We start from the raw sequence: 27,590 nt of genomic DNA on the forward strand, positions 1-27,590 counted from the left end.
TCCCCCCTAGACCCTGATATACTACCCAGCCATTGAAACATACCTCAGTCAAAACTGATTAAGCATCGTTATTAAAGAAGTTGAATTTCCAAAATTTTCTAGGAAACCCATCTAAACATTAACCATACACTCAGTGGAAACAATTTTAATGCACAAAATTTACCCTTATTGTTATTAGATAGCAATAGGAAAATTTCAAGTTCACAGGAACACATTTTAACGCAATTCTCACCTAGTATTTGAGGATACAAAAGAGGACAACAATTACTTTGTGAAGAATGAATGTGAAAAGGGATTCCGAAAGGGCTCCATGAATAAAAAGTAGGGCAACTATTATGATGTCATACCCCTGGCTGGAATAGCATTAGACAAAGGCTAGTTTTCAAACCTGTCTGACACCATAACGCGTAAATAGCAATACAACACATGCTGTAGTTTTGCAGTTGACCTAGCTTTATTCTTCCTTTATTATCTCCAGTTGTAAGCACAAGATGTACCTGGAAATACTGCCAAACACCAGCATCATCATCCCATTTCACAACGAAGGTTGGACTTCACTCCTGCGTACCATACACAGTATAATTAACCGAACCCCGAAGAGTCTGATAGCAGAAATCATTCTAGTAGATGACTTCAGCGATAGAGGTAAGATACAGTTAATAATATTTCATCTGATTCTGTTGTCACCTACACAAACATTACAGGCTTAAGAAAGGCAGAAGGTTATTGTGATATTTCTTTCTGATTCCACCTGAAAGATGAATATGAAGTTTCGTCTACGTTGTGATTTCATAAAATGTTGGCCAGATGCAGAGGAAACCGAATGAGAAGTTACTGGTGTCATTTGGGGAACTATAAGAAATTTGTATTACATTCCTATTGTAAATTAGACAGGTGTTGGCAAATGTCTCAAATTCTACTTTCAGCTTCAGGACAAACACTGCAAAATATGTCATCGTAAGTACTTATGAATAGAGAAATATTCTAGTCGAGCTATAAAGTCTGTTTCTGTTTCTGAAGAGTATCTACTCTATTATTTGCAAGCGTGATACATTCTCCAGGCTGTGCTTATGTTACTTCATAAATACTAAAAATCACAATAAAACACAAGTATTTTACTTGGCAATTCCAGCTATTTTATCATATCTGAACAATAATAGAAAAATCTGGTGTAACAGTGTATTAGAAAACTTGACATAAGCTCTAATAATCTAGCATTCTGATAAACAATTGGTTTTATAAGACAAGGGGATAAAATATAGAAAGTTTCCTGAGATTAGGACTTCATTAATTATATTTGGTCTAAATGTGGGAATTGTTGATGCTGCAGGGAAGATAAATTTTCTCTTTCTGCTGTGAGTGGAGAGGAGGAAACCTTTTCTAATGATATTCATCTATTTTGGGATATAATTTTCTACCTTATATTTCATTGCATGAAGGAGCTCTGCTTAACAAGGCTGTAGATCTATAAGAAAGAATGGCAGTAAAATAGTCTGATTACAGATTCTTATGCCTCACAAGAGAATACATCTTGAAATCATATGGGTTAATTGAAGTTTTGGAAATTTCATTTGCAGCAAAAACGTCATTTTCTTCATAGTATTAAAAAATTCTGAAAAAGTGAAACTGCTTAGTGTGTTAGTTTTCAGGTTTCTTTAGGAGAGTTCTAGTCTTCAGTGATTCACTTCAAATTCTGATTCAGGATCTGCCTAATGTTAGTATGCGTTGAAGTTTATATGACAAAAATAAGTTTGTCTAACATCATTCCATTAAAATAGTAAACTGCCAACTTGGTGATTTAAGTTCATTTCAAAGCCATTGTTGACTTGCATGGCTTTGAAAAATGTGTATTCGATACTATTTAAGAATATAGGCCAGTATCTAAAATTGAAATTTGTTATTTAAATTTTTTTTATGTAATACATTGATTTCTTTTTTCCTCTAATTGAGGCTTTTTAGTTCAAAGTAGTTATTATTACTTCAGACTAAAAAGTGTCATTTAATCTGATAAAGCTAAAACTTTGCTTTTATATTAAAGAACGAACAGGGAATAGAAATCTCTCAGGCTGCAAATCACCAAATCTCTGCTCTTTTTTGGTTGACTGAGAGAAATCGGACGGTGTATCTGTGGAGAATTTTCTGCATAATTAACTTTGTCTTGGTAAACTATTTATTACAGCACAATTTTGACCTGGGGGTAATATAGTAGGAAACACTTGGTAGCAGAAAATTGTGGTTTGTACAACTTTTTTTTTTTTTAATATATCTTTATTGATCTCAGAGAGAGGAAGGTGGGGGGAGAGGGAGAGGTAGAAACATCAATGATGAGAGAGTCATTGATCAGCTGCCTCCTGTATACCCCCCTACTGGGGATCAAGCCCACAACCCTGCATGTGCCCTGACCGGGAATCAAACCTTGATCTCCTGAATCCTAGGTTGATGCTCAACCACTGAGCCATGCCCGGCCGGGCTTTACAACATTTTTTTGCTGAACATTCCTCAGAGGTATTTTTTGATTGAAAGTCTTTAAAGTGGTAGAAAATAGTGGCATCTACATTTGTCTTGACTGCAAATTACTGTCATCTTTGGTACAGTAGTCACTCTGATGGATTATCCTTCTGCATATAATGTTACCTGGGAGGAAACTAGGGAGGTCAATATAATTAGTGGTAGTAAAGTTGGACAACAGAAGAAGGTTGATTTGGGATAGTTATGGTGATTTTTTACTTTCCTATTAGACATTTTTAAGAATAATAGTAATAATTTTAATGCTTTGGTAAATCTTAGGTATTCTAATCCTATGAACTCTCAAGTTGAAAGTATTGCTTTATGATCATTAAATTTTCAAAAGGTTATGTTTTTTGAGTATTGAATTTCATTATATGAATGTATCAATATGTGCAACAGTAAATTTTGAAATTCTTGATGAAAGTACTTTTGTTATCTTTTAGAATGCATTGAATTCCAAAGTTGCATAAAGTAGTAAAGAATCTTCTTCTAAATCTGTATCTCATCTGACAAAATCTCATCTGATTAAATATTAGGATTTAGGTGGACCTAAGAGATATCACCCCTGCTTTTTGAATAATGGGAAATGTAAAACATTAATATAAACACAGTTTAGAATCTCATCACCAACTCTTAATTGTATGACACTGGATAAATTAACTTCCATACATCTTAGATTTTTTTTTTTTTTTTTTTATCAACATGGGGATAACTAACTCCTTAGTTATTTAACTCCTCATAGAGAGGTTATGATGGAAAGCTACCTTGCTAGTTGAGTGAATTGTCCATTACTGATTTCTACTCACAAAATACTCCCCTACTGCTATAATATAGATAATCTCCATACAGAGATGCTCTCCAAGTAATCAAATCTAGTCTACAAGAATTTATTTACCTATCTCTCTCTCTTTCTATTTATCCATCTAACTCCCTATTATCTCCAGATGCAGCAAAAGTTAGAGGGCATGTGAAGACAAATTCATAACATGTTGGAAAAATAAGAACTGCATTAACATTTTAAATATCTCTAAATTTAGCAGTAAGTAGATAGTTTACTATACATATTGAAGAAAAATTAAATTCTAGACATTCATCAAAATGAGGATATATGGAGTATGTTAGCCGCCTAAAATTATATGAGTGGTCTTTTATGAGTATTTATCAAAATTCCTTTCAAGATTATTTTCACTATTAGACCAGAAGGAAGCTCTCCTACAACATCTCTTGTTTACAGGGTCTCTAAGGGAGAGAACTTGTTTCAGCTCCTTTTCATTTTGATGTTATCTATAGCCATGATGTTAAAAGCTATTATACTTTATACTATGAAGTATGTTTATAGTCTTTTTTTTTAAACCCAGAAATCGTATTATATAGACTCTTTTTCACCAATTCTTTAAAAATAAAATTAAATAGGCTAGACAAATTTTAAAATTGAAAGAAAATAGAGTGTTTTGGGCTTTTGGGGGGAATTATTTATGAAATGTTACACTTTATATTTATTTTTATAAATATATTCCAATTTCAAGTCTACCCAGTGTGATTCATAGCATCTTTGCACTATAGCTCTTCTGGACATTCTGCAGTGCCCTTTGTCTAAGGACAATACAATTTTGACAAGACTTAATCAGATATTACAGCTTTATAGTTTATGTCCTCCAGGTCAATAGATTATCTATACATGAAAAAAAAAAAACCACAAAAAATGGAAAGCCAATATATTAGCTATGTTAATAACACAAGGCACAAGGTTAATATCACTTGGAATTGCTAGGTCCAAAAATGTAAGCAGTATAGTGACTGAAAAATTCTGGAATTTGGTTTCATAGCAATAGAGAAAGAAAATACTACGATAATTTGTAATTATTGAATAATTGTGAACATTGCATAGTGATTTTTAGAGATCTGCTTGAATAGATTTGACCCAGTTATCGAAATGCTTAAAAAAAAAGCGAGTATCCCATCTAGTAGTTCTCAGTTTATTCTTCCTCAAGCAAGCTTGGTGAACTGAATGTTGTTTTAGCCTTAGAACATAAGCCTACTGTCTATGAAAACATGAAGGTACATGCCTGCAGGTAAGTTTTTAACAACAGTGCTACGTTTTTGCTATCCAAAGCTTACCAAAGTCAGTGAATGTGATTACATTTTTATAGTAAGCTCTCAGAAATACATTTAACAACTTAACTTACAGCCTGTAACAAGGCTTCATGATGACTTTAAAGCAGGACTAATCCTGGGCTTATCTCTAAATTCCAGGCAACCCTAACAGCAGCCACATGAAAAATGTTGAAGTGTGTGAAATAAGCTGGGGCTTAACCTCAAAGACAGGATATATTTGAACCTGACAATTCTCTAAACTCGGTTTGCTTAGATGGCTGTGACCTCACGTTGAGGATAGTCACAGGAAAGGTGCTGACACCCTTCCCTAAATGCAAGCATGGAAGTACTGCTGCACACTGGGCACACACATACACACACACTCACACACACACTCACACACTCACTCACTATTGCCCCTACTTGTGTCAAGCTTCCTCATCATGAAAAGTAGGTAGTTGAGTATTTGAGCTACACAAAGACCTGTTCTGCTCCAGATATGACATTTTTCACAAGTTTGTAGACATTTACTCTGCTTTATTATGAACTCATTTTATAGCATTTTACATTTAATTTCAGGTTACTGCCATCATTTCCTCCCTTGCCAATTTTCCTTCTTTGTTATACAAATGGCTTTCAAGGATTTGTAGATCTATTTTGCTTTGGAATCATTCAATAATTTTCATGCCAAGTTCATATGTATATGCAGTTTCTTTAAAGATCCATGTTACCATAAAAATCATAGACTCTTCACATGGCTGACTGTTTATATAAATTTTTTAAATAGTGGGAATCTTTTAAATCAATTCCCAAATGAACCTGAGTCTTGAGCTTCAGGCTTTATTTTACTCAAATAGTCTTTGAGTATACATTAAAGAAAGTTTCCATAAGCAAACAAATCAGTTAGCACAAGTTTTACAGCTCTTCAGAGTTGGAAGATATCATCAGTGTGAAAAGGTTGTAAAACAGAAGAATGGCAGTGCATTTTTATTTTATCTGATAAAATACTAACACTAAAGTGCATATAAAGATTCTGAGATGACAGTCAACAAAAATGTTTTAGGGCTGGTATTCTATCAGATACTCCGCTAGACTATGAGACAAGTGATTTTTATGTCTCAGATTTATTGAGAGCTAGTCAACTATAAATGAATCTTGGAGTTGGTGGGATTTCATATTCATATTGTAAATTGTAAAAATAATTGTATTTTAAAATCAAAAGATAATAAATACTAATAAGTAGCATAAACTAAGAAAATACAGCTGTCTACTTTTCTGTTTAGAAATTCAGCATCATTTGCTAAGGAATTGAAAGAAAGCTTTTCTGAAGATAATTTTGTATATCACGTTGCACAATGATCAAATGGACAGTTTTAATAAAACAGTTGTGTTTAACCAATTAGATTAGCATTTGTGGTTGAAAGGGAGCCTAAGACCTACATCACACTGTCCTAGGGTCATCAATATTAATGTAAAACAATATGTGTTCTCAAGGACACAGGAAAACAAGCCTACTAGCTCCAGGAGTAAGTTTTGGAAGTTATCAAATAAATTCATAAAAAGTCTCTGTGCATTTCTAAAATATGAGTATTAATCATCGGTGACAGAATATGCATTGAGTTGAATCTGTCTTTGAGGAGGATCTGTCTCAGAAGACAAAGCACTTTTGGATTTCTCTCCTCTGTTTTTAAATTAAAATTTTAATCTCACATGATGTCTACTTAAACAAGAAGAATTTATCTGACAATAATCTTGAGAGTTTCGTATCCTTGATGAGCCTTCACTTTTCCTTAGGGTCTGGGGCAGCATTTTGTTATATCTGTTTTCCTGTGTAGAGCTAATTTGGATAATCTGTCCAGCTCTCAGGAGTGTTCTGAGGGTTACACACACTTACAGTTCTCAGGATTATTGCTAGAATGCTTTAGTTATTCAAGTAGAAACCTATTTTAGGCAGGTGCTTGTTTACAAAATAGAATGAAGCATCTCAAGATATTCTTAATGAACTGTGTCATGAATTAGCCTTTGTAACATAGGCACTGGTAGGTTCAGAGCACTGCCAGACATTCGTATGGAAAGTATACTCTCCTCCTTCTAAAGAAAGCAAAAATATATCTAAATTTGATGAAATTAAGCGTTAGCTAAGATTCAGTAGAATTTATTTTTAATTCACAAAGATACATTTGTTGCAACTACCAGGCAAGTAGACATTTTTATGAAGCTTGGTTAAAAAAAAACAAAAAAAGACTATTTTAAAATGTTCTAATGTAGAATATGAGTTTGTAGTTTGAGAGAATGAGGGCATCAGAATGAATTGCTTCTAGGCTAATCTTGAACACAAAATAAATATTTTGGAAAATGTGTAATAGAATGAAGAGGCCCAACCTAAACTCCATCATCTAGATAGACTGTATACTAGATATTACATATAATATTAGACCAAATTTCACAGTTGAAAAATTTTGTTATTGCTTTCTTTTGCTTTGACATTTAAAGAATGTTTTGTGTACTTAAAAGAATGCAAAGAATTAAAACATACCATTCCCCTATTGTGAGTTGTCCTTAAAAAATACCCTTATAGAGTAGTTAGTCAATTTGGGGGTTATAAGTATTTATATTTGCTCTATGAGTTACTATTAAAGTTTTTTCTAATATTTTCATTTTGAAGAGATGGTGACTCGCATCTTCCTGTCATCTTCCTAACTAGCATTCTTGCGCTTCTTTTCTCTGCTTGAATATTAATTTGAATCATGTGAGATTGTCCTTTTTCTTTTGACATTAAATGGCTCACAATATGTGACAATTTCATATATTCATCCTTCATAACAATCTTAAAACTTATTAATCTTTGGATATAGAACAACGATTTAGGTCTAATGTTTTAAATTTGTCCCTTTAAAGATATGGAAGGACAACCCCCTCATCAGGTGGTGGACAAACTGACCTGGCTTTCAAGTTGTTTTTTCTTTTTTTAAAAATATGTTTTTATTGATATTTCAGAGATGAAAGGAAAGGGAGAAAGAGAGATAAAAACGTCAATGATGAGAGAGTCATTGATCAGCTGCCTCCTGCAGGCCCCCGACTGGGGATCGAACCCGCAACTGGGCATGTGCCCTGACCGGGAATCGAACTGTGATCTCCTAGTTCATGGGTCAACTCTCAACCCCTGAGCCATGCCGGCTGGGCTCGAGTTGCTTTTTCTGAAGGAAACTTTCACATGGTGGAATTAATGTGAGTTTGGCAGAGAAGGGGATGCTTCTTTTCAAAGCAAAACTGTTACAGTTCACCAATGCCGCAAAGACATGACTTACTCAAAAAAAATAAATTGTGCAATTTATTTCATGGCAGATTAAATTTCATTTATTTTCCTTGCAGACAGCTGTTTTGAGTACAGTGTCACTTGTATGAAATCATTTTATGGATGTTGGGCTTCAGATCTGGGGGCAGGCATAACTTCCTCAGATAAATAATAAAGGTTATGTTTTATGATTATTCCCCTTGTCAGCAAACCTCAGCTGGGGAGCATTAATAATACAGTGTTTGGTATTGCAAGCAGCTCTTTTTGATGTCTAAATCCCCATCTGATCTTAATTTTTCAAAATGATTGCATTGACACAGGGCAAAAAACACACAAATACTTCCTCCTTTATCGTGAATTATAACACTTAGAAAATTATCAGTCAAGATTTTTGATAAGCTAAGTTTTCAACATCAAATGCTTTTGTGTTTATGAAACATATTTTAAGAAAAATATCCTATTAAAAATTAACAGTTTACATCAACTGAGTAAAAATTCCCCATTAGAATGATGGTATCTTTGAGATGAAGTAATTTATAGATGACATGGTACATTTGCAACCTTTTATAGATGAGTAAATAGAGACTCAGAAAAGTGACTTTCCAGGTCACACACTAGGGCAATTTTACATGCTTAGATAAATGTTAGATTAAAATAAAGTGTACAGTTTTTATCCTTAGGTATGTCTAATTCTAAAAATCTGGAACCATTCTGATAGCTATCTTGAATTTAATTAAACTGTACTACAAATATATAGATACTCTAATAATCGAATCTAATTTATTACCCACTTTTTGCCGTAGGATCAGGATTGTAATAGAAACCATCATTTCACTTTGTACACACAAGTATTGGAATGGAGGATTTGTGAGAATTATACTGACTTGAACACACAAATTCCAGTATCTATAATGACCTGCCAGGACTGCAGGGGGCCAGTCAGAGCCTTCCTCCTAGAGAAAACAGTGTTTCTAGCATCCTGAAAGGCTCACAAAGTAACACAATATGTTATAAAACATAGTTGAATATGTTTTATGTAGCTTTATAGGCTGTTGTAAAGTATAATTTATTGAGATAATTGAGTGGATTTTAGGCTAGCCCCATGCAGGTCATCTGATTCTGCCTTTATTCTAGATGCATCATTCCAGAGTTAGGCAGCCTACAAGGATGCTTCATTTCATAGAAAGCAAGCCCCTTTTCAGTTTGCCCAGCGCCATTCTGGTACAAAATGGCCCCAGAAGATGAGAGTCATTCTGGAAGAGAGAGAAGCTGGACTGGAAATAAAGGGGAGAGTGACTGAGCAAACACCCATCATTGGATAGGATACTAGTTTGATACATATCCTTTATTTTTTTTTTATACCTTTTCTCCTAAAACCCAGATAAAGAACTCTATATGGAATAAATATTTACAAACTATTTAAAGTTTCCAAACCACTGCAACATTCTCAGAGAAATTGCAAAAATTATTATTTTAACCATCAATAATTTTCATGAAAGGATGAGGAAGGAAATAACTTCCCAAAACTGGAGTCAGGGAAATAGTGTCTATATATACAAAAAGGCACATTTCAGCTTACAAAGTTTAATGCACTTGTTTTGATATTTGGGGAAAAATTTTAAGTAATTACATCAATGTTTTCTAAGTTATAAAAGAAAATTATTAAGTACTACAAATCAGCACAGGTCTGTTAAATTTTAATAAAACATTATCATACAGAGAGGTATGGCTTGCAAGTTCAGATTCCCTTAGAACTGGGGCTTCCTATCACAGAAGAAGTGACCATGATATAAAATACCATATGACCCAATGTAAAAAACTGGCCCTGGGATCCCTGGCCACTCCTATAAGCATCTGAGATTACTCCAGATTGCATGGCACCAAGGAGCCCATATGTACACCTACTGACTAAACCACTTTGTCACACTTCTCTATGAAAGGTGACACATGCGTGGGTAGAGGTACCTCTAGTGAAAAAGAATCTAGGCCGAGTCCAAAATATACCCCAACAAGATGACTCTAGTGGTATGGTTAGCTACTGGGAATTCCTATATATATTGTTCTTGCTGGTTGTTGTCAAATATGTTTTTCTTTACTCAAGATCCCTATACATCAGTATAAAGCCTTGAAAAAGCCAAATGGCATGGCAATCCTGATGACATACCTAAGGTCATAAGAGACACGGTCATCTTCTAAAACCACACAGTTCCCTCAAAAGGAGAAGTCGTACTGATTGGTAAAGAGTCAGAAAGGAATAATCCCCAAGATCCAGGTCTACATGGAAATAACTGCAGCTTCTAAACAGCAGACAATAAGCCTGCATGAAGATACTGAAAGCTGTAAGCTCATGAACGATGCGTACATCCTTTTCCTTAGCTGGCATGTGGGACCACTAAAGAAGGTCCACCTAATGATGATGACTGCCTTGATGTTACCCGTAAGGTGTCTAGGAAACTACATTTTCTACAGTGACATGACAGATTTCAAAGTAGTTTTGTAGTTCCATATAGTAAATACAACATTTTAAAGGAGCCCCTGCCCACTCTTTTAATTTTTAGGGCCCACAGGACTTGTTCCTCCTAAAAGATAGCATCATCACTGAGTTGTAGTTAAGTCCACTGTTACTGGTGATCAGGGAACTAATCCCAGAATTGAATCATCACAGGGGAATCCTAGGATATACTCACTTAGGACAGGAAGAGCAGGGGATTATAATCAGAGGAAAGCCTACTGCACTTGACTGACTAACCTACTCCAGAAGGTTGGTGGTTTGAACTGCTTTGTTTATGACTGAACTGCTCTTTGTAGAAATTCTATTATATTGCTAGTAGGTAGAATGTTATAGTGTGCACTCTGAGTGATCAGTTCCTACTTTTTATACAGTTAAACTCTTCTCTTGCTTCTGACCTGAACATTCAACAAACTACTGAATTTCTGGGCTTAAATGACCCACAAATATTTCAAACTTAATGTGTCTAAAGTCCCCCAATTTTAACTATTTCTTCCTTTTAATTATACTCCCACTTTCGAAGACATCATCATCCATCTAGACCAGATACCTGAGAATTGTCCCTGTTATTTCTCTTTTTCCTCACATCCCACATCCATTTAATGAACAAATCTTGCCTAATATACCTCCTAAGTACTTTTTAAGTCATTCCCAATTGAAGTTCCTTTGCAGTGGCTTCAGTTTACTAATTCATTTGCCCCCAGTTCTGTTCCACTGAAATCTATCACTTATTATCAAACTGATCTTTTTTTTTTTTCAGAGAGAGGAAGGGAGAGGGAGAGAGAGATAGAAACATCAATGATGAGAGAATCATTGATTGGCTGCCTCCTGCACACCCCCCACCGAGGATCCAGCAGCAGCCTGGACATGTGCCCTGACGGGAAATCAAACCTTGATCCCCTGGATCATAGATTGATGCTCAACTGCCGAGCCACACCCAGCCGGGTACCATATTTATTCTTTAGTCCACTTGAATTCGGCATCTATTTTTCATTCCTAGGAAAGCCAGTTCCTTGGTGCCATTTACTGAGCCCTCTGTCTTTTCCCTACTAATTTATGATGGCACCTCGATCGTACGTCAATTAACACACACACACACTAACATACACACACACTAACACACACACACATTGTAAATATGTGTAAAGTGTTTAGACAGTAGTTCACCTATATTGGTCCATAAAAATTGTTGGCTCCTACCTTTGGGGTTACTTTTTATTTACTACCATAGGACTCTGAGTCAATATCACTGCAATGTCCACATTATTTGGATGTGAGTTTATATATATCCCCACTACCAGCTAATGAGCTCTTTGAAGAAAAGGATCATCATATATGTAGATTTTCTGATTCTGGGTCATAGTCATAAATTATTGGGAGTTGAACCAAACTGTGTGTTCATTTACTTATCTTGGAAATAGAAAGTACTCACTTCTTTAAAATTAAATGTACAAAAATAGGTTTCAGCTATTAGAGTTGGTTTCTTTAGTTCCTTTAATTAATTAAAGTGGATGAGAGATACCACCAAATAGAAAACTTTGCCACTGTACAATAATGACATATGTCAGAGATAATGGAACTTCCAGGAACAAACTAGGCTTCTTTGCAACAATTATTTTCAAATGTTACAAGCTCATGATCTATTAGATTATTCCCATTTGAGAGAGGTTGTAAGTAATATAAGGTATGGTATTAATTATTCCAAGCATGCTGTTTGATTTTTCCAGGAAAAGAGAATTCTAAGAAATCAGAATATGATAGACTTCATTAAATTAGGGTCAAAGCTTGTCCATGATCAATGTCAGAAGAGTCTTAGGTTAAATACAAAACAAATTCTATTTATTTTGATGGAAAAACTTTGATCTCTAAAAATGTTTAATTCCAAGATCATGAACCTATTAATAATTTTAAAAGGATAGCATTTCTTCATTTCACACTCTCTCAGTGGAAGGATGGCATGGGATGGGAAAAGAAATATTTCTCGAGTATATATGGTCCAATATTATTTACAAAGATTCAAAATTTTGAATAAAAAGTGTACTGAGGAATATGCTTCCTACCTGAGTATGCCTAGTCAAAACAAAACTAAAATAGACAGTAAGAATGCTCAAATAATGGACAGAGTAAGATAAATTTTTATTTATAGTTTTATATATATAATATATATAAAATAATAATTCATAAAAGTGAAAAATAAACATAGAAAATTTTCTATCACAACAATTTTCATTCAAATTAAAGTAGTATGTGTATGGCCTACATTAGCCTGCCCACTCCATGAGGGCAGACATAGTCGCCTGTTCTTGTCACTGCTATAGTCCCAATACCTAAAATATAAGACAGTAGATTCTTAATATTTATTGAGTAAATTAATAAATCATAAATGAAAAAAGTTCCCTTCACTTCTGAAATCAGAGAACATAACTCCCTCAGCGTCCACAGTTGCAACGAACCTGAGCTTCAATCTTTGTCTTATTCTTCAGATTCGTTTTTTCTGCCTAAACTTGTGAGTTCACCTCCAAACCCAATATGGCAAATCTTTAAAAAAGAAACATCATGTACGTAGTGCATTCCTCCAAGTTTTAACTTTTAAGTAAGGACAAAAGTTCATGGAGTCCTATTAATTTGATAACCTTGACAAAAATCAGAGCCATTTTAAGAGCTGACCCACCTTTAGCCATGGGGTGTAATTGAAGACAATTTCAGCTTCCATTAAGAGCTTGTTATGTACAGGCCCTGTCAAAAAACTAAGATAAGCCTTATATCACTGTAGAGAAAAAAAAGCAGCAATTTGTCTGCATTTATTTCAACTTGAAACCGCCTTACTGAGGATTTGAAATCGGTAATTTGACAGCATGTGTTTTGGTAACTGTTATGGCATATGGGGGACTTTCTAATGTTTCCCCCCCACACTTCTTATTACTAAAGGTTATATTTTATATCCATAGTACTTAAGGTTTTATAGAAACTACAAATACACACACACACACACAGATACAGTTTTAAGTGTTTTTGAATAGATCTGATTGACATATAAAACAGTCTATCAGTTGAATTTGAATTTCAGATAAAATTTCAAATGTAGCTGGTGTCCTACTATTTTGTTTGGTAAATCTGGCAAATTTCCATATAGATACAAAACTACAAAAGCAGTTATAACTATTTAAATTCATTAAATTTAAGAATGTAAATATTTTAGTTGTAATTGCCATATTGGCATAAGTGTCATATTTTTTATTAGTCTTTTGATAAGACATATAATACTCTTTCTGCTTTTCTTAAGATTTAAAAAAAATTATTAACACTTTGCCAGCTTCATATACTAATTGATTGATTACTATGTGTAGATGAATTGAAGACACGCTCCATACATGAAGGCATGATGATCCCAAATCTGTGAGATCTGACTGCAACCAAACCAGATAGATGTGGCTTTCGGGGTTTTTTTATTGCAAGAGAGAAAATAAAGCCAGGAGAGGAGAGTTCTATTCACATGGTATCTAGTGTTTTGATCTTTCTGGTATTTGTCTCCATTTGTTGACTAACAAAGAGGCTTGTTATTTTCTTCCCATACTGGCCTTACTGCAGGATGAAAGGGCTGCTCATGAGGATGTACTTTCATTTCTGTGTGCTCACCCTTATTAATGATTAACTTGCACCTTTGCTGAGGTCTGCTGACAGAATTGGGTCTCAGCGGTTGCACAGCTCAGTCATACACGACTCTTGGTGAATTTACTAAATGATGAGTTCTCCCATAAGGCCACTAGATGGACAGGTTTTCTGGAGGTGATGCTAATGAACGTGTAAGATTGTTCCTATATGTAATTTCTGCATGTGATCTGTATAGTAAAAACTGTTTTAAGCTCTATAAAGGAATGCTGGTCCTATGTATTATTAAGTGTAACTTAATTTCATTTAGTTCTATTTTTCTATAATATCCTCATGTTCTGACTCCCATGAAAGAAATTAGGGTAGGGATTGTGCCAAATCGTCTTTTTTAATGACATATTAATAATGCAGACATATGTTCCATTTTGTGCTTCTACAAATAAACAGTACAATAGCTCCTCGAATTAATAGTTCAGTTATAGTCTATAATTCTTAATGTGTACATGTTTTCTTTCAACGAAATTTAAATTAACTCCCTGATACACAAATATGCATATATCTCATTAACACATCTCAGAAAGTTAATGTAAATTGACAAAATTCTGAACTTTTAACTCTTTTTCTCAACACCGTTAGTGTTCTACACTGGTAAAAATTCTAGTTTATTCTATTTTTTTCAATATTAATTGAGAATATAAAATTGTAGTTAAAATGTGTCTGAAAAACCTTTTTTTATTGTAAAACTTTTAAAAATACCAGCAAACTATGTCTATAAATACCATGGGTATAATATTATCAGGAAGACTTACATTGATTTTGTGATGCACCAATAAGTAGTAAATACTTTGTCACCTTTAAGTACTACTTCCGTTCCATAAAAATAGGTACAGAAATAATTCATAATGATTATTACAGAGTTCTTATAGAAGAGCAGGGATATTGTAAGTGCTGTGATTCTGAACATACTTTTTCAGCCACCCTTAACCAAAAGAGCCACCTGGGTTTTATACTATGTATTCTGACATAAAGTTCTAATATTGAACATATGGATGGTCCTTAAATAATTCCTTACTGCATGTGAAAGAAACACTTGGCAGTTTCAGAGCAGAAGTACAATTCTAAGGCATAGATACTAATGACTGGATGCAGCAAAGTAGAATCAGAAAGAGATCTTCACTCAACCTCTATTTTATCATCCTTAAAAATAAATATAATGTTACCAGTATCTAAGGGTTGCAGAGAATATGAAAGGTCATCTGTTTAGTTTTTAAACATATGGCAAAAATTAATGTTAATTAAATAACACCAATTGTATATTTATTGTAAAAATATCTAAAAATGAATAGGAAATTATTGAAATACCAGTGGTTTAATGGAATTTGAATTAACACCCTTTGAAATAAATTATAAAGATATTTGGTTTTGCTGCTATTTCTCATTTTATATTCAAGTAAATCAAAACTATTAAAATTTATAGTAGTCAAGAAGTATTTCTTTTATCATAGGCTTCTAATGCATGTTAATAATATAAATTATGAATATAAATTAAGAAAGTGTACAACATTCATATTGAGTTATGAAGTCTATATATTATCAGTCAGATTTTTAGAAACTATCTCTGAGAGACTGTTCATTATGAACTCGATGAAATTAACATTTATCTTCTAATAATATAATTTTGATTATAAAAGATTTTATTAAATATTTTATTTTGCTCTTTTTTTATTATTTTTACCTGAACCTTTCAATATTCAAGTCTAGAATATTATTATGGTAGAATTTTACTTTTAGTTTATATATTCTTTTTTTTTAGTTTGCAAAGATATACACTTAACTTTAGTAGAAAAAAATAAAAACATCAACATTCTATTATGCAACAATTAGCATAAGTAATCTATTTTAATGAGATTTCAGAACAAAGAAAAGCTATTTCCTGAAAGTTTTTAAAATGTAATTGAGATCTCTAAAATATATTCCATATAATTTACTATGAAAGAGAAGTAAGTGACAGTCTAAATATGGTCACAATCCAATTTTTTTAATTTTGTTTTTCACAATGAAGACATTTAGAACAGCTCATCCTAAAGTAATTTCAGTTTCTTTGTTCATTTTCTACTTGTCAAATTGTTTATTCCTTTTCTTATTTGCAATAGAATGCTAATGAGAATAAATTATTTTTTGTGTTAAAATGAATTCATTTTTGTAACAGTTCAATTTAAGAGATAATCCAGCAAATCTGAATATTATTATAAGTTTGTGTTCTGTCATACATTGGACTGTAGATTTTGCTTAACTGACCTCTGTTGGGCAAGCTTAATGAATTCACACAATTTGCTTAAAGTATTCTAATATAAACAGTAATATAAAGGAAAGTTGAATTCAGGCATCCCTCAGAGATACTGTGGGTCTGGTTCCAGACCACCACAATAAAGCAAATATCACAACAAAATGAGTCACATAAATTTTTTGGTTTCCCAGTGTATATGAAAGTTATGTTTACACTATTGTGTAGTCTGTGAAATGTGCAATAGCATTATGTCTAAAAAACAATGCACATACCTTTATTTAAAACTAGTTTATTGCTAAAACCTGCTGACCATCATCTGAGCCTTCAGCGAGTCATATGCAGTCTTATTGCTCATGGAGAGCCTTGCCTCAATGTTGATGACTGATGAATGATTAGTGTGGTGGTTGCTGAATGCTGTGGTGGCTGTTGTAATTTTTAAAAATAAAACAACAATGAAGTTTTCCTTATCTATTGACTCTTCCTTTGAAAAACAGTTTCCCTGTAACATGCATTGCTGTTTGATAGCACTTTACCCACAGCAGAACTTCTTTCAAAATTGGAGTCAATCCTCTCAAATTCAGCCACTGCTTTATCAACTAAATATATGTAATATTCTAAATCCCCAGTTGTCATGTCAACCAACTTCACCAGGAGTGAATTCCATCTCAAGAAATCACTTTTTTTTGCTCATCCATAAGAAGCAACTCCTCATGCATTCAAGTTCTATCATGAGATTGCAGAAATTGAGTCAGTCAGATCTTCAGGCTCCACTTCTAATTCTCTTGCTGTTTCCACCACATCTGCAGTTACTTCCTTCACTGAAGTCTTGAACCCCTCAAAGTGATCCATGAAAGTTGGAATCAACTTCCTCCAAACTGCTTAATGTTGATATCTTGACCTCTTCCCATGAATCACGAATGTTTTAATGGCATCTTGAATGGTGAATAGTTTCTAGATTGTTTTCAATTTACTTTGCCCAGATCCATCAGAGGAATCACTACCTATGGTAGCTATAACTTTACAAAATATGTATATCTTAAATAGTAAGACCTGAAAGTCAAAATTACTCCTTGATTCATGGGCAACAGGATGAATGTTGCATTAGCAACATTTTCATCAGAGCTCTTGGTTGACCAGGTGCATTGTCAATGAGCAGTAGTATTTTGAAAGGAATCTTTTTTTTTTCCCTGAGCAGTGGATCTCAGCAATGGGCTTAAAATATTCAGTAAACCATATTGTAAATAGACGTGCTGTCATCCAACCTTTGTTGTTTTATTTATAGAACATGGGCAGAGTAGATTTAGCATAGTTCTTAAGGGCCCTAGTATTTGGGGAATGGTAAATGAGCATTGGCGTGAACTTAAAGTTACCAGCTGCTTTAGCTCCTAACAAGACAGTCAGCGTGTTCTTTGAAGCTTTGAAGCTGAACATTGACTTCTCCTCTCTAGTATGAAAGTTCTAGATGGTGTCTTCTTCCAATATGAAGCTGTTTTGCCTACACTGAAAATCTGTTGTTTAGTGTAACACCTTCATTAACAGTCTCAGCTAGATCTTCTAGATAACGTGCTGCGGCTTCTACATCAGCACCTGCTGCTTCATCTTGAACCTTTATGTAATGGTGGCAACTTCTTTCCTTAAACTTCATGAACCAGTCTCTGCTAACTTCAAAGTTTCTTCTGAAGCTTCCTCACCACTCTTAGCCTTCATAAAATTGAAGAGAGTTAGGACCTTGCTCTGGGCTAGATTCTGACTTTCGGGTATTTTGTACGTGGTTTGCTCTTACAGGAACAACATTATATAATGAAAATAGCCCTGACTCATGTCAGATTATGTGTATTTGAATCTCTACTTTTTGATTGATTGGCTTTGTGACCTTTGGGAGCGGGCACAAGTTTCCTCCACTTCTGTTTTCTCATGTATCTTATGAAGATACAGTAATTATTATCACAGTTTTGTAATGGAACACCTAAAGTGTCTCGCCCCTAAGAGAAAAATACTTGAGAAAAGTGAAAACAAGACAAGCACCTCTAAGAACTGGGCAACATCACTTCTCCACATATCTGTCCTGAGGCTGTTGAAATTGCCTCCTTTGCTACTTTCTGATCTAACTCTCAGGCTTCTCTAGAGCCCATGCATAGCTATTTTCACTCAAATTTGCCAATAAACAGAAAAGCAGAGAGACCCCAACAACTGTAAGTAGCCAATTATGAAGTTCAGTTTCATTTTCGGGGAACATCATTGTTTATTAAAGATGCATTGATGACCAAGGGACTTCTGGAGAAATATTAAAAATCCCGGTTTCTCAGCAGCCTTGCCAGATTTCCATTACAGAAAACCCATTATCCAGGTGATTTGTGTAATTTAGATAAAGTAAACCATTGTCTTTCCAAATTATCTTCTAGTTTTCTGTGAAGATTACATATGAAAACTAGGCTGTATGGCTTAACTAGCTATGAGACCTTGAGGAATGCATTTACCGCCCTAAGCCTCTTTCCTTATCTATAAAGAGAAATGATATTAGGACCTACCATGCAGTTTGTGTGAGGGTTAAATAAGGTAATCCTGGGACATCTAGGCACTCAATAAATAACTGTTCTCTATTCCCCTTTCTCATTTCTTTAAATCTTTACAAGGGTCTGATTTTTCCCAGATTAAAATTTTAATTTATTTTTTGAAAAGATGCATTGAATGATGTATAGTGCCTATTTTTAAAAATCCCATCTTAATTGAAAATTTATAATGCAGTATGCAGAAATCCTTGTATTGCATACAAAAATACTTTGGTGTACAAAGCTGCAGTACATATTGTCTATAAGATTTTCCTGTGATAGCCCCATCAGTGGTCCTGTTATACTCAGTTAAACATGATAATGAATGCCTGACTGTTTTGGCTGTATTTAACTCCTTTCATAGGGGATTTGATTTTTACTCCAGGAATATCCTCAATTATTCAAGTTATCTATTTATGCTAATTTATTCAGGTCTCTGCCAAGAACTCAAAAATGGTGCAGATTTTATATTATCTTTACCTTCAATTTCTACTGTAATTTTTTAAAAATTTATCCTTATTGTTGAAAATATTACAGATATTCCCCTTTTTATCCCCACTGACCCACTCCACTCCCTCCTGCCCTTTCTTCAAGCTTTCACCACACTATTGTCTCTGTCCACGGGTTATACATATATGCATATAAATTCTTTGGTTAATATCTAACCCCCCTTCCAATTCAGTTGCCCACATAGTAGATATAAGAATTTCATAAGTAGGCATATATTATTCTAGGTGTTTTTTTTCAGTATGAAGTTTGTTTACTAAAGAAACTATACATAAAATTCAGTGAAAATTGTGTCAGATTAGAGAGATAAAGATGGTTGATTCTTCATGGTTGATATAGTAAAAATCAGTATACAGTTAATCTGATTCTTAAAAGTTACAAACATTTTTAAATTTTACTGATTCTTTTGCCACAATTTGATATTAACCCTATAATTAGTTAATATTGAACTTTCATTTTCCATATCTTTTGTTGAAAAATATTTTCAAATGTTTCAATGAAAGTATTTATAACTATAAAAATTATTATTTGTATTCACACAGATAATGTGAAAACCATAGAGTTTATGTGATACAAATACATGTGTTCCTAATTTTTTTAAAAAGGCAATGTATGTGAAATTAGCAGTAGGCCTGCAATCGATTTTCTCCTTTTATCACTTGGGAAAGAAAGCAGGTTGAACCAGTTACATTACTCTCTAAGCATACTAATGACAGCCTTCCTGACAAACACACTGATGGTATTACTAACAGTCCTTGTATATGAAATCATTTTAGCAGAATATATTTGGTCTGTTTACTCTGCTTATATAGTACCCGCCACACTGAAATTATAGCTATTAATATAATTTATATCTTAAGGTGTACTCAGCTGTGCTTAAAAATCTCTTCTTTTAATATATAAGAAGGGATTAGGATACACAGCAGCTTCTTCCCACATTTAAACAACTTAAATTTGTATTATGAAAATTATTGATACTATAAAGCATCTGACATTAGAATCTTACCAAAAGAAACTCACATTGATAGGCTTTCACTATCTTTAGAAGCATTCTGTATTTATAAATGAATTGATAATTAATGTAGGTCCAAAGAAGCTATCCCCACCATCCCTGGGTCAATAGTTATATTAATAAGTCCATATGTTTCCATAATGCAAAGTTTAGTACAATAGTTATATAATTATTAAGATGCATTGTAGCTTTAAAAAAATGTCAGTAGTTTTGTTTTCATGGAAATTAATAAATAATGTGTGCAGACTGAAAAACTTTTATTTAATAAGGATGAACAGAAACTAAGTTTATAACTTATCTTTTTGTATATTTTGTTTTTATTTTTTAATCAGAAGTATTTAGATATTAAGTAATATTATATTTTTTATTGTTAGAAGGTAACTTTTAGTAAAATCCTATGTTACTTTTGATAGTATGCAGTGATTTTTCTCTTAAGTTATTGGTGTCAGGGTCATTTAACAAGTTTAGATTTTTTTCCTAAAGTAAAATATATTCTGAAATATCAGACCTTTGATAACAGTGATGTTCTTGTATATTGTATGTCCCATAAAGGGATAAGTGAGATGCCTTAATGTTGTTAATAAATAATAAAAGGAATAATCCCTGTCCCCTCACAGCTTCCCAAGGTAGTTATTGATATAAAAGGTGAAGTAGTATAAATTTAAAGAGGGGTAAATAGCACAGTTTCCTATAAGATGGGTAAAATTTTTTAAAAGATTTAATCATTAATACAAATCTCCTGCAGATCAGCCTACATCGTTAACTATTAATATACAGACTGCAACTGCTTTCCTGATGTGAAGACGAGTCTGTAAACACTGGGAAATAACTGCTTTGTTTTCTGACTTCGCACATACATCAACCAGCCGCAGAGGCTAGATGAACCTTTACAGAAGCAGAAAGTGGTTAAACTGTCCCAGGGCTTCTCCCACCACTCTAACAGGCTATAAGGAGCACTCTGCATGCCCACCTTTACCAATCTCAGAAAAGGCTCCTGCCTATTGGCAAACATTGCGTAGTGTCTTAAGTACGCACAGTTTCTTCATGCTAACAAAAACTACTGTGTCATCAGCTGCGTCTTTCTCCCTGGCCCCAGCCCTCCTCCATTCAGGCAAGGTAAGCAAGGGTCTTTTCCCTAAGTGCTTGCTTCCTACTGCTCGGAAATCTACCTTCTTTCAGCCTCAAGCCTGTGTAACTACAATTACTATTTTCTTACATCTAGTCCAAGCCTCTGTATCTGACTGGTTTTGATTTACTGTCTTTGGGTTTATACTCTTTATCTTGACCAACAATCCCAGAGAATAGCTATAGCCGCCAATAGTTTTTATAGAACTATAAACCAGGTGAGGGTTTTCTGAAAATAAGAGGTAGTTTCCACTCAGAGCCCAAATCCAATGATAATTCTTTCCTTTCTTAAAACTAATTCTCAATAAAACCACTCCCCTGGATAATTATGTTTAAGGCCTGGGGGTTGGGTGGATATGGGGTGGAGGGAACCAATGGAGGGGGAAGGAAAAAGAAAGAATAAACTCTATGTGTTGAATACTCACAACTGTACACCTACTTTCTCCACTCTCTATTGTCATGGCTTAAATGAAAAAATAGGAAGTATTCATAGAATTGCATGAATGCTACTTTATTTCTATATAATTGCCAGTGTGTTCCAATTAAAAGAACATTTTAACCTTGAGAGTTTTATAATGTAGTTGTTAAATGCGTAATCTAGTGAATTTTGAATTTTGTCTTCTTATATTCAGAATTAGAAACTTAAGATACATCCTTTGGATTTAAGAAATGTTCTTTATTAATTTAAAAATAATGCACAATTTTTCTCTCATATTTTTAGTGCTGACTCTTTCTGCTGTGATATCTATTATACAGTTACTAATAATTAAAGTTAAAAGTTTGGTAGGTATGAAGATATAAAATTTGAGATATAACTAATGTACGGTGGAAACATATATAGATATATTTGTGCCTGTGCATCCATGTGAAACAGATTCTGTAGATGTGTATGTGATCATTAAACATTCTTGTATTCAACAGTTTGTGAGAGTTGATATAAACTCTTCAGAAATCTTCATATCTATATATTTCCTATTCCATTTGGGCTGCTATAACAAAAATATGATAAACTGGGTGGCTAATAAACAACAGGAATTTATTTCTCAGAGTTCTGAAGGCTGAGAAGTCTGAGATCAGAGGGCCTGCATGGTTGAGGAAAGGCCCTCTTCCAGATTGCAGATTTATTGTATCCTCACAGGCAGAAGGGTCAAGCTAGCTCTCTCTGAGGCCCTTTTTTATCAGGGCAGTAATCCCACTCATGAGAACACTGCCCTCATGGCCTAATCACCTCCCAAAGGCCCTACTTCTTAATACCTACCTTTACCTGGGACATTCAGTTTTCAACCTGTGAATTTTAGAAGGACACAAACATTCAGACCATAGCACGTGTGAGCTCATTTTTGTCTATTAATGTAAATTCATTCACATCCAAGTTTATATTGGGTGGAATAAATTAGTAGAAATTAGTTGATCTTGACATCCATGAAAGGGTTAATTAAGACAGTAAAAGCATTACTGGAATTTGAGGGCATAATTAGACAGCAATATCCCCCCCCACAATTGTAATGCTAAGGTACATAACCTTTCAAATGTTGAGAGCCACATGCCAATCTCTTATAAGTTTGAGGGACTTTTGAGTAATCATATGTATTAACAGCTTAAATGAATTGCCCCTCATAAGCTCTCATTTATAAGGAATAAAAATGAATTAACTGTTCTAAAACTAAGTATTTCTTATTCTCTTTTTTCATTTCCAAATATGATAGCAGTCAGGATAGTGTAGGCTGTCTTTCTTTTATTTTAAATACTTTTGGATTGTTCTATCCTTACCTTCCCTAACTGCATGTCAACCATTAGCCAATTGTTTATTCTAGTTTATTTCCAAATATATACTTTGTGAAATTTTTTTCACCACATGCTCATAGCATGATGACAAAATAATTCCACATGAAAAACAATTTCTAGCTGTTAACATTTTATTTTTATGGAGAGAAATTTAGGGAAATAATTAAATATTCTTATGATACTAGAACAGGAGCAAAAGGAGTTCATGCTTATTAAAAATAATTAGTATCTGCTTAAGAAGTGATCCTGACTGACTAGTATTAAAATGAGTTGTCATATTTACAAAATATTAGGGGTACTGATACTTTATTAATAAAATGAATAAATATTTAAGTGGCATTTATGAAAGAAATGGCAGATGATGAATTGAGAGCTATCTTTTTTCATATCCCATTCAGAGCATCTCATCCAATGTGGGGGAGGCATTATTAGATTTGATCCATTAGAGGCTGGCACTGCCCTTTTCATAATGAGATTAGCCTTTGGCAGTCTGTTTATTACTTGATTTATGTGTTGAGATGAAGTAAGACAAAGTAGTAAGGCAAAGATTCTGTGTTCTTTACTGTAATAAAGTAAACCATTAAAAAGTATGTTAGTGTTTTCTATAATAATGATAACTTACTATAGAAAATAATGATAATAATGATAACTGGAAACAACCTGAACTCCCAAAATTTAGGAATTGGTTAAATAAACCATGGTACGTCAATTCAACAAGGGTATTCAATCCCTAAAAATAATTTTAAGAAGTACATCTAATGGTATAAAGAAAATAATTATGTTAAATTGTATTTATGGGTTTGGTTTCATAAACATTTGTATTAAAGTTCTTATACCATTGCCAGCTTCTCTGTTTTTGTTTATGGAGAAGATGAATTGACCTATTTAAAAACATTAAGTTCTGAAAGGTTATGATATTCCACTATTCAAAATAAACAATACTAAACTTAGCATAAGAGAATCCAAGTTTTACATTTTGTCATCATGATAGTTTTCTTGCTTTTTTTGTAACAAAGCAAGAAAACAGGAGCTGAACCATACTTTGTTTTAATCTCCCAAAGCATATTTCTCAGTATGTAAAATTTCCCATTCACTGCAAATGTTTTTAAATTAGAAAAAAAATAGTTTATTTCTCTTTTATGCTTTCTGTTGGTTTTCAAAACAGCTTTGAAGTCCATTTTATCTTTCACTGTTTTCCTATAACCTTATAACCGGCTTTTGTAAGTATACACATACTCTTTTAAACACTTTGACATAGGAACTGTGCTTCCTGTCATTTGTTTCATTACATTTATGTCTGAATTAAATTTTACTGTGGATATGAGACGCAAACGTTAGAAACAGACGTACAGAAAGGGAAGTGATGATACACAGCTGAAATTTTTATTTAGTCGTGAAGGTAAAATCCAGTTAACAACGTTTTTAAGCTACTTAGTATTAGTACACGTTCCTTGGAAAGAGGTGGGGCGGGGGGGAGAGTGAGAGAGAAAGAGAGAAAGAGAGACCAATTCTTATGAACAGACACAGAACCCTACTGCCCCCCAAAGAAGTTTCAAACATTAAAATCTCTTCACCATACTCCTTATCTAGTTTAAAAAATAATTTTGATGATATTTCTATTTCATATGAATATATTTTTCATAAAATGTGCTATTTCATTGCAGTCTGTGGCTCTATAGAAAGGATGAGACTCTATTTTCTCTCCTCTCTTTGGGGAGCTTAGGGCTTTGTTCTGTGTTGCTTGCCTGGCTTAGTGCAGTGTTAGCACTGTGATGTCCCTGTGACCACTACAATGACTTCCCCTTATATTCTTGAAATTGAATCTACGTTCAACTGGTAGGCTCAGCACTCTCTACAGAATGATTTATAAACCTGTCATTTTAAAAGATAACATGGAAAGTCTCTCAGTGAGGTCAGTAGCAAGGTACCTTTCAGTAACATAATTTCCACTGTGGAAATATGCTTAAAGCATAATTTAAAATCCAAAGCAGTTAACTGCCATTGTTGGAAAGTAAAAAAAAAAATAACATTTTTAAAGAGAAATCTTCCACTTTTCTAAATATTTTTGAGCTTCTTCAATAAAACACTACTGAAGAGTAATATGCCACCAGAGATCAGAAGGATTTCAACAAGACAGCTCTTTTTTAATTGTTATAAAAATATTTCTTGATTAACCTCATGAAAAAAGTCATGTCTCCATAACACTATAAGAACACAAATGAAGACAACACTTCCATCAAGCCAAAGACACACATTCACTAACACTGAACCACATGGGCATTTGATTTGACATGATATGTTCAAATGAGCTTACTAGACTTAGCTTTATAATTTTTGTTTTAAAGAGTACTACATTGTCTCATTTCTTGTAACAAATTATTGAAAGATGCCCACTAATGAATAATTGTTAATGCTCTTCTTAAATGCAGGAGTTAGGGGGAAAAAGACAAGTTTAAAGTGCATGTAGATGAAATTTACTCTGTAGAAAAGTAACCTCAGATAATGTCTTAGAGAATAGGTCGGGTCATTATACTTTGTACTGCAGCCTAATTCTCCAACATTTAAACTTAGACACTTGCTTTTTGGAATTATCTCTAAGGTCAGTATCTTTAAATAATTTGTAAAAAGGAATCAGACAATGCATACTTTTCAAGTCAAAAATCATAAAGCTGAATTCTAATCAGTTGTTCACCAATGTGACATTGATCATTTCACCTTGTCTGGTCAGGGAGCACATCTCAGAACCAGCACAGTCCGCGGTGGGCTTATGATCTGAATAGATGGTCAAACTTTCTCATCACCTCAAAGGAAAGAGTGTCAGTAAACCATAGAATATGGTCCCCCTGTCCCAGCTCAACAAAAGCCCTGATTCTGAAACATTGGCCATATAAACAACCATTAATATTCACAGCTGCTCCCTTGCGAGTGAAGAGAGTGCAAGCAATAGATGGGATAGAACACAGATAGATTTGATCATATGCACCACAAGTAGAACTCGCTGAACACATGTAAGGACTTCTAAATATTACATGAACTACCTCACCTAACACAGTTAAAAAAATAAAACAATTAATTTGTGACTTGGTAAGGATATAGAAGTCTTTTCCTAACTTTAACAAAAAATTATCTTTTTTTTTTTTTAAATATATCTTTATTGATTTCAGAGAGAGGAAAGGAGAGGGAGAGAGAGAGATAGAAACATCAACAGTGAGAGAGTCATTGATCAAGCCCACAACCCGGGCATGTGCCCTGACCAGGAATTGAACCCCGATCGCCTGGATCCTAGGTCGATGCTCAACCGCTGAGCCACGCCCAGCTGGGCACAAAAAATTATCTTAAAATACCTAGATTTCATGAAGCTGCAACAGAACTGAATATCATGAATGCACAATATACCTCATTCCTCAGTAGGTAAAACATATATATATTAATTGGACACACATATACACTCATACATGCACACTCCACTCTTTTAAAAAGCTACATGTATTTATAGAAAGAGGAATCTACATTGGGTTCAAAAGCAATGGGCCTTTGAATAGCAGTATTAATTCTACCATAGGAGACTCTATCAGTCTATTATAAAAAAGTAGTCACTGAATCTTCTTGTTTATTGACTTACTCCATAATTATTGATACTCTTTTTCTTTTAACCAATTAAAAATTTTTATTGAGCTAACATTAGTTAATAACATTATAAAAATGTCAGGCATACAGCATTATTTAATGTCTGTATGCTCTATTGCATGCTCGCCACCAAAAGTCTACTTAGTTTCCTACCATTACCTATATATGTGACCTATTTTACCCATTTCTCCCTCCCCCGTTACCTTCCTCTCAAGTAACCACCATTCTGATGCCTGTATATCAATGAGTTAGTTTTTTCTTTTGTTCTGCTCATTTATTTGTTAGTCTTTTGTATATTCAACATATGAGTGAAATTATATGGTTTTTGTCCTATTCTGTCTGACTTATTTCTCTTCGCTTAATACCCTTAATATACATCCATGTCTGAGTAGCGTGCCTTTGTGTGTATGTGTGTGTGTGTGTGTGTATATATACACATATACATACCACATTTTCTTTATCCATTCATCTATCCATGATTGTTTTTATACCTTAGCTATTGGCTATTGTAAATAATAGAAAAATAGTGGCGTGCATATATTACCTAGTCTTCCTTTTATTCCTTTCCTGTTAAATAATAACAGGACTATTACAATGGTATCAAAATGAGTTAGGAACATTCTCTCTTATTCAATTTTTTGGAAGACTTTGAGAAGAATAGGTATTCTTTATCTTTGACTGTT

The 27,590-nt window shown here is 33.7% G+C and overlaps 1 protein-coding gene across 2 annotated transcripts in view; it reads left to right on the forward strand.

Annotated features, from left to right (window-relative positions):
* Nucleotides 1–27,590, forward strand: part of GALNTL6 (polypeptide N-acetylgalactosaminyltransferase like 6) — a 755,171-nt gene that overhangs the window by 309,663 nt on the left and 417,918 nt on the right. For both annotated transcript variants that reach the window (XM_016200291.2, XM_087816550.1), the window contains one exon: nt 479–645. In XM_016200291.2, the coding sequence (XP_016055777.1) occupies nt 479–645 (167 nt within the window). The remainder of the gene's footprint in view (nt 1–478; nt 646–27,590) is intronic.

Source organism: Miniopterus natalensis, chromosome 4 (genome assembly GCF_054644295.1).
Source record: "Miniopterus natalensis isolate mMinNat1 chromosome 4, mMinNat1.hap1, whole genome shotgun sequence".
NCBI lineage: Eukaryota > Metazoa > Chordata > Mammalia > Chiroptera > Miniopteridae > Miniopterus > Miniopterus natalensis.